Source organism: Chinchilla lanigera, unplaced genomic scaffold (genome assembly GCF_000276665.1).
Source record: "Chinchilla lanigera isolate Chin_1 unplaced genomic scaffold, ChiLan1.0 scaffold00102, whole genome shotgun sequence".
NCBI classification, from domain to species: Eukaryota; Metazoa; Chordata; class Mammalia; order Rodentia; family Chinchillidae; genus Chinchilla; species Chinchilla lanigera.
In genome coordinates, this window is record NW_004955503.1 from 6,565,030 (window position 1) to 6,572,965 (window position 7,936).

At 52.0% G+C, this 7,936-nt stretch overlaps 1 protein-coding gene across 4 annotated transcripts in view; it reads right to left on the minus strand.

Annotated features, from left to right (window-relative positions):
- The window catches only part of Pcdh19 (protocadherin 19), a 138,360-nt gene extending 136,136 nt beyond the window's left edge, over positions 1–2,224 (minus strand). For all 4 annotated transcript variants that reach the window (XM_005406930.2, XM_005406929.2, XM_005406928.2 and 1 more), the window contains exon 1: positions 68–2,224. In XM_005406930.2, coding sequence (XP_005406987.1) covers positions 68–2,214 — 2,147 coding nt within the window. In that variant the 5' untranslated portion in view covers positions 2,215–2,224. The remainder of the gene's footprint in view (positions 1–67) is intronic.
- Positions 2,225–7,936: the final 5,712 nt, after the last annotated feature.

Consider the following 7,936-nt stretch of genomic DNA (forward strand, 5'->3'; position numbering starts at 1 on the left):
ACAGGGAGACAGACACACCTTACTCATCCGAGACAAAGAAAGAAATAGAAAGAAAAGTTGGCTTTACCTGCAGTTGTAGGTTCGGATCTCTTTGTTGTCTCGCTTGCACTTGATTGCCACGAAGATCATAGTAACAAAGAGTATGCCCGCAATGGAGCCCAGGGCGATAATGAAAATCAGGGATAGGTTCACCGAGCCCATTGATTCTTGGGCATCAAGAGCCGGAGATAGGTAGATTAGGACCAGTGCAGAGGCAGAGAGAGACATTTTGCCATGGTCGTGGGCCACCACGATAAGCTCATAGGAAGCCTTGGAACTCTCTCCGAAGGTTCGCGTGGTTCTGACTTCCCCATTGTCCTGATCTATTTCAAAAAAGCCGCGGTCCCCCTCAGTCATGTCATAGGTGACCCGGCCGTTCTCCCCCTCGTCATAGTCCTCTGCCTTGACAACCGTCACCAGGTAGCCTATGCCTGCGTTTCGGGGGATGTAGACCTCGGCAGTGCCATTAATCAGAGGTGGGGCAGTGATGACAGGGGTATTGTCATTGACGTCGAGGATGATGACCCGCACTGTGGCATTGCTTTGCAGGGAAGGAAGACCCCCATCCTTAGCCAGCACTTTGAATTCGAATGCCTTGGTCTGCTCGTGGTTGAAAGATCGAAGCGCATAGATATCACCGGAGTTGGGATTGATGGAGACATAGGTGAAAACAGGCATGTCCCGAACCTGAGATGGCACTATCTGGTAGGAGACACTACCATTGAGACCAAGGTCCGGGTCACGGGCTGACACGGAGAGCAAGTAGGCGCCAGGAGTATTGTTCTCCTGCACAATGACCTGGTAGTAGGGCTTAGAGAAGTGTGGGTGGTTGTCGTTCTCATCAGTGATGCGCACAGTAAAGGACTTGGCACTTTGCAGCATGGGCACGCCACCATCACGCGCCTGAATGGTAAGGTTATATTGGTCGTGCTGCTCTCGATCCAGCCGTCCATCCACCAGGATAGTGGAAAAACTTTCATACTCCTGCAGCCGAAAGGGTACACTGCCTAGCAAACGGCACTGCACACGTCCATTGAGGCCAGAGTCGCGATCAGACACACGAACCAGGGCAATCACGTAGCCCGGGGGGGCGCTCTCGCTCACCTCCACAAGCTCACTATTGACAGACAGCAGGTTGATAACTGGTGGGTTGTCATTGGTGTCCAGCACACTGACAGTGACCTTGCAGTGTGCTGGTATAGAGTTGGGTCCCAAGTCCTTGGCCTGCACGTCCAGTTCATACACGTGGCCCTCTTCGTAGTCTAAGTCACCAGTAACAGTAACCAGGCCACTGTGCGGGTCGATCTGGAAGAGCTCACGCGTTCTGTCGTTGACATAGCCATAGAAAGAGTAAACAACCTGACCATTAGTGCCCTCGTCTGGGTCACTGGCATTGAGGCGGATGACCGGTGTGTTGGGAGGCGAGTTTTCAGGCACGCTCACAGCATAGGTAGACTCACCAAACACGGGGTTGTTGTCATTGGAGTCAGTCACCTTGATGCTGAGGCCAACAGTGCCCATATGCGGAGGGTCCCCGCCATCGAGAGCAGTGATACGAAAGCTGTAGTGCGACTGTGTCTCGCGGTCTAGGCTCTTCTCCACCACTAGTTCAGCAAAGCGAGATCCGTCGCCCCGTGTCTTGATCTCCAGACCAAACAGCTCATTGGGCGTGAGCTCATAGGTCTGCACTCCAAAGCTTCCTGAGTCAGGATCATAGGCGCTGTCCAGCGGGATACGCGTGCCAGGGCTGGCAGCCTCGGAGATCTCCAACTCAATCTGTGCAGCCGGAAAACTAGGTGCATTGTCGTTCAGGTCTTTGATCTCCACCTTAATCACACAGATCTCCATTGAACTGGACATGACCTCCAGCGAGATGATGCATTTTGGACTCTGGCGGCACAGGAGGTCCCGGTCGATCTTCTGCTTGGTGACCAGCAGCCCGGAGCTGGGGTTGATGTCCACCAAGTGTGGAGCCGAGTTGGACACCACTCTGAAGGCAGAGGCCTGCCGGGGGTCCAGGGCGAAGCCTGCCTCCCGCGCGTCCTTGGCCACGTTAGCTATCACTGTCCCGGCGCGCTGTTCCTCTTCCACTGAATACTTTAGGTTAATGAGGGCGGCCGCTTGCGTCCACAGTACAGCCAACAGCAGTAGCACGGGTAGCAGGAGAGACTCCATGGCTGTTCGAGGCTCTGCTTGGCCTCGCCTCTCCGCACCCCTCCGAGACCGACGCCGCCGGCGCTCCAGCTTCCTGCCGTCTCGGGCCGCCTGTTGCGCGCGCCCCTTAGCCCCGGAGGCCGCGGGAGGAGTCCCGCCCAGGGCGGCCCGGCGGCGCGGGGGATATACCCGCGCCGGCTCCAAGGTTGAGATTTTGGTGGGCTCGGCGGGGGCTTTCTGGGGGCCCGGGGGCTCCAAGGGCCCGAGGGAGCGCAACACGGCCCCGAGCCCCCTCCCTCCAGCCCGGCTACTCAGTTTTCCCCCTTCAAAGTTAGCCAGGCGCGACTGCCCGCAGCGGCGCAGGGCTGCGGATCAGGCGGCTTCTGCGCCGGCCAGACGACAAGCGGCTGAGTCAGGACAGAACTGAAGGAGAAGACAGGGAGGACGGTGCGGGCGAAGCCTTTCAGGCACTGGGCGACCCACCGCAGAGCACCAGCACCGGGGCTGGCGAGTGCGCTGTCTGTGCACCTGGCATGCGCAAGGATCTCCCCCGCCCCAACCAAGAGCTCCGGGCTCACTGCGGAGAGATGACCCGCCTGGAACGCACCCCGCAGGATCCGAGGGGGGTACACTGGCTTCTTCTAGGCCTATTAGGGAAAGAGGTTATTGCAGGCAGGAGTCTGGATTGCTGGCAAGCGCCTCGGGCGCTCAGGGATCTGTCTGAGCCGGTTGGCGGTCCCGCGGCTGGCAGAAGAAGGGGGAGGGGAGAGAGGCTGCCGCTGCAAGATCGCGCTCCCAGTCCCGAGGTTAGCGTCGGAGGGCTGTGGGGCGACTCTGTCCAGGGTCCGACGTGGTCACGGATTCCTCCACGCACACCACACACACACACACACACACACACGCACACGCACACGCACACGCAGTACTTAGTGAGCTGTGGGCGTTTTCGCCTCAGAAATCAAAGTTACAGACACAGCCCAGAACCACGTTAAGTTTGTGAAAACCGGGAGATGGCAATTTGTCCAAAAAGAATCAAAGTCGGGATCTTTTCAGTGGCCCAGTTAGGGAGGGGAAGAGGGGTTGGGGATGAGGGAAGGGGTAGCGACAACAGTACCGGCCAGGAGAGGAGAGGCTACAGCCGCGGTTACCGGGGGCTTCTCCACCTCCCTCGCTTGGGCTGGGATGTAGCTCCAAGGGCCGCCGCCGCTGCCGCCGCCACAGTAGGAAGCCCTCCTAGCTCAGCTGCATGTCGTCTGGGTCCGCCTCAGCAGCTGCCACGGTGGACGGTTCTGTCGCCGCCAAAGTTTACTTGCGGGAGCGTCTTGATTCCATCCTCCCGGAGAGGCGCTGGCTGCGCTGCCTTGGGCTCCCTCCTCTCCCGGGCGCCCGGGCGCTGGGAAGGTCTGTCTTGCTCTCCGTGCCGGCTGTGTGTGAACGTGTGAGAGAGGAAGAGTGAAAGTGTGGTGTGGGGAGTGTGAGCGTGGAGTAAGAGCAAGTAGGAAGAGATGGGTTTGGGTGGGAGGTTTCGGATCTCGGAGGAAGCCCTTTAGCTGGAATAATGCGGAGAAGACGCGCCAGTGGCCTGCGCCGGGTTAGGGACGTGGTTGCTAGTGCCCCCCGGGCAAGCCAGGCGTGGTGAGTGAGAGCCGTGCTGCCGTCTGCGCTAGCTCGTCCGTCTCCCCCTGCACCAACCGCCACTGTTACTGCTGCTGCTGCTCCTCCCGATGCCGCAAACTACTGGCTGTGGAGTCTGGAGAGAGCCGAAGAGAGCCGTAGCTGCCGAGCCGGGCTACGCCAGGCGCTGGCCAATCAGCGCGCGGCCCAGAGGACTCGGGTCTTGGGGCGGGACCAAGGCTCTTGGGGGGTGGAGATGGGCGGGGTCAGGCTGAAACTTACACACAGGCGGGACGGAGCAGTACCCTCGCTCGCGCTTGCTGAGCCCAGCCGGAGTCTTTGGAGGCCGGACGGGCTGGACCCGCAGGGGAAAGAGGGCAGGGTGGAGCGGAGAGGGGATGTGCAGGCGCTGCGGATGAGCTTGCTCAGGAACTGCACACCTCTACAGTTTGCAGCGATTGCAGGAAAGAGGAGGATTTGATTTTCTTGGGGTGTTTATCTCCACATATCTTCATATCTTGAATATACTGTTCATGTTCATTCTTCCCGCCCTCCCCGCCCTGGAATGCTGTTTCTCGATTTCCCTCTTCTCATATTCTCATTATCTCATTCTTGGGTAGTGGAAGAAAGAAAGGGAAGAAGAAAGCGCCTCTGGGAGCGGTATTCATCCAGCCCTTGGCCCATGCGTTTTCTCTTCAGCCTAGAGCTAAAGCTGCCATCCACCAAGACTGTCACCCCCATTCATCCATCCCTGGCAGACGCTGCATTCCCCCGATCCCCGCCAGCAGGGCCCCTGACCCAGTTGAGCTCGCTCCTCTGTTGCTTGTTAATCAAATGAGAAGGTTGGCGCAAGGGCTGAACCTCCGTGGGGTCTGGACACATTTTGTTGCCCTTCACCCCACCCTGTTTGATAATTTGGCTCCCTACAAACTGCACGTTTGAGAAAAGCCTGTGAAGCGGAAGCTGCCGCCGCGCCTCTCCAAGCCAAGCCAGAAGAGCCCGAGCTGGGCAGAAGCTGTGTGGTGGGCGCGACACCTACATAAGTCCCTAGCAGCTGGGAGCCAGCGCTCACATGCTGGGCGCCCCAGCCTTCCCACGGGGCCGCGGTCCCAGAGGGCAGCCAGTCCTGCTTGATCGGCGTGGCCGTGTGGCTTCGGTGTTTGCCAGTACTAAGAAGCCTGAGGTCCGCAGAGCCAGGGCTGACATCGAGCTAGTCTACCGTCTGGACAGAAGACTCCTTCAGGACAGAGGAGGACTCCTCCCCACCCTTTTCTGAGGCTCTTAATTAAGGTCACCGGCGGAAAGAATCAAAAGCACCTCCACCGAACATTTTCTAAAATCACAGACTGAGGGTGAGAGAGCAGCTTCTGAACTCACAGTTCTTGGGAGAGTAAAACTCCCTTCTGGGTGAGTGATCTCAGATATTTAGGAGTCTTGAGTGAGCAAACTCATAATTAGCCCAGCGACACTGTTGACTTAAAACCAGACTTATTTTAGGAAAAAAAAAATTAAATAAGAAAAGAACAGAAAACATTTGGGCATGTAATGAATTTTCACAAAACTGCCATCTTCTTGTACAGAGCAACACAGCAGCGTTCAAAAATTTTTCCTTCCAAGGGGAGCTAGATTAGCAGCCTTTACCTTGACGGCGGAGTGGAGAAAGATAGCTTTCTCCTACAAAAAGGAATTATTTCACCAGAGATTGCAACCCTCTGAATGCGCAGCCAAGGCCGAGAGGAGAGAGCCTGGAGTCTGATCTGCTTTCCGCGTGGGGGGTTCTTTCATTCTTTCACATTAAAATGCAATGCAGCTCAGAATATCAGGGAGAAAATCGAGGCTTCTGCAGTGAATATCCTTGAATTTTTATCATTAAGAGCTGTGGATAGAAGGCAGAGGAGGTGGCTCAGGGAACCCCGTGGGCCGCTGGGTTTTCGGCAAATACGATGGAGAAATGGGCAAGTAATGGGGGAAAATGATAACATGGCAGGCAGTGTGGGCATACTTCGTGGGCGCCATTTGATATATCGCAGTTATTTACCTTTGATGTCAAGGAATGGGAATGAAGTGTATCTTGGTCTAATTAAAAAGGCCTAAAAAGGCATTTGAAATGGGTTTGCTATCTCTTCACGGGATGTGAATTCAGCGTTTGGCAGCTCTCTAAAATATTGCTTGGACTATTTAAACAGAACAATTAGCAGCATGTTAAAATGTTTGTATGCTATGCTTAGAAGCTTTTAGCTATAAACTTTAAGACGCTCTGTTCCCCTTTAAGTTAAAAAAGGATGATGCTGCTTCCTTGTGGCAAAGGCTGTCAGGAACCCACTGATCAATAGAAGTAAACTGGCGCCTCCACGGCTTGATTGAGCGGGAGCAAAGAGTCTGAGAAGTAGTCTCAGCCATTAACAATCCCCCAGGTAACGAGAAATGGAAGAATTACTCAGGTAAAATGATTAACATTGTCGTGGCATCTGAAAAGATGCACACAACAAGATAAGACTAGGGACCTCTTACCTTAGGGAGTGCTAATAGAATGTCTATATTCTGCTGTCTTTTAAAGATAAATAGGAGAATTCAATTCATGCAGAATGTCATTACCTTTGTAATTGCAATCACATTGTAAAGACATGTTCTGCATTTGCAAAGACAAACGCTCTTCACTAAGGCGATGGCATCATTTTCCCTGTTTCCTGCTCACTGCTCACTCTCCAGGCGCCCCTCTTTTCCAAGCAGAGAACCCAAGTACTTCCAGCTCCCAAATCATTTTTACAGAAGCCAGATGCTGAGTGAGGCAGGGGTGTATGCATCTGCTTCCTTTCTTTCTCATTACCTCCCCCAACCCAAGCTCAAAGTGACAGTCACACCCCCAACACACATACAATAGTTCTTTCTTCCCCCATTCTATTTATACTGATATTCTAGCACGTTTACTCTGAGTATTTTTTTCTAACAAGCATACTCAATCATTCTACTGCAATGATGCTATAGGCTAAATGAGTGGTCAGAAACATCTTCATGATCAGGAATTTATTAACTAACCTAATAAAACTGTTCTGCATGTAGATAATAAAAACAAAAAGAAACTTCCTTTATTCCGATCCCAAAGGGAGTCTGTCTCATCTTCTTTAGAGACGCAAGAGGGACATCTAGTGACCATTCTCAGTATTTTTTACCTAAATGTGGATCAACTAGGAGTTGAGCAGCAATGATGAGTGCTAATACTGCAGGCTTCAACTCTCCAGGCCGAGGAAGCTTCTCGGAGCCACTGAGGCTGGAATCAAAACCGGTGATTAGATTTTTTTGTCTTTCAAATTTTATCCGAAATTATGTATGTATGTATATACAGGACAGCTAACATAGTCGTACTGACTTCTATCGCTTTACTGAAAGGAACAGTTAATGATTAATTATTTGATCAACCTTGCATGTCCCTATTTGTTTTCCTGAGCAACCACTTTGAAGATATCAATACGTAATACAGCAAGCATTGTTAATTAACTACCACTTTGTCTGTAACTCTGTATTACTTGTATTGTTCTTATGCTATTTTGTAAATGGAGGTCTGTTTGTTAATATGTGTTCCTTCTTTTATTTTTAAAATAAATTTAAAAAAACAAATTTCATCCATGCCAGTAAAATAGTGCTAAATTCGATAGAAGAAACTCTTGCCTTTAAATCAAACCAATACGTAAGAGCACTCTGCTGTCCCAGCATTGGTAAATGTAGGTTTATTTCAGAAAGATCAAAACTGATGGTGGGAACTCAGATGCTAGAATACGAAGGACTGTAGCAATGACAAATTTAAGTGGGCTTCCTGAGATGTGCCTTTAAAGTGTTTGTTTCAACCTCCAAAGAGAGCAGCCTTTAAATAACTCCAATATTTCCCTCTCCCTTCTCCTCGTTCTCCTTCTTTCTCTGCTTGTGCTATAGGAAATTGGATCATCTTGTAGCTTGCCTTTGGTTCCATCACTTGGGAATTCCATTCCACTCAAATAATTGGACCAGCTGCCTGGGAACGTTCTCTTAGAAAGAAAAGTTTGTTTTAAAAACTAGAAAAAGTCAATCATACTTTTCGTGCCTATAAATCTGATTTCCTTACATAAGTTACAATATCTAGAGTACAGAGAATTGA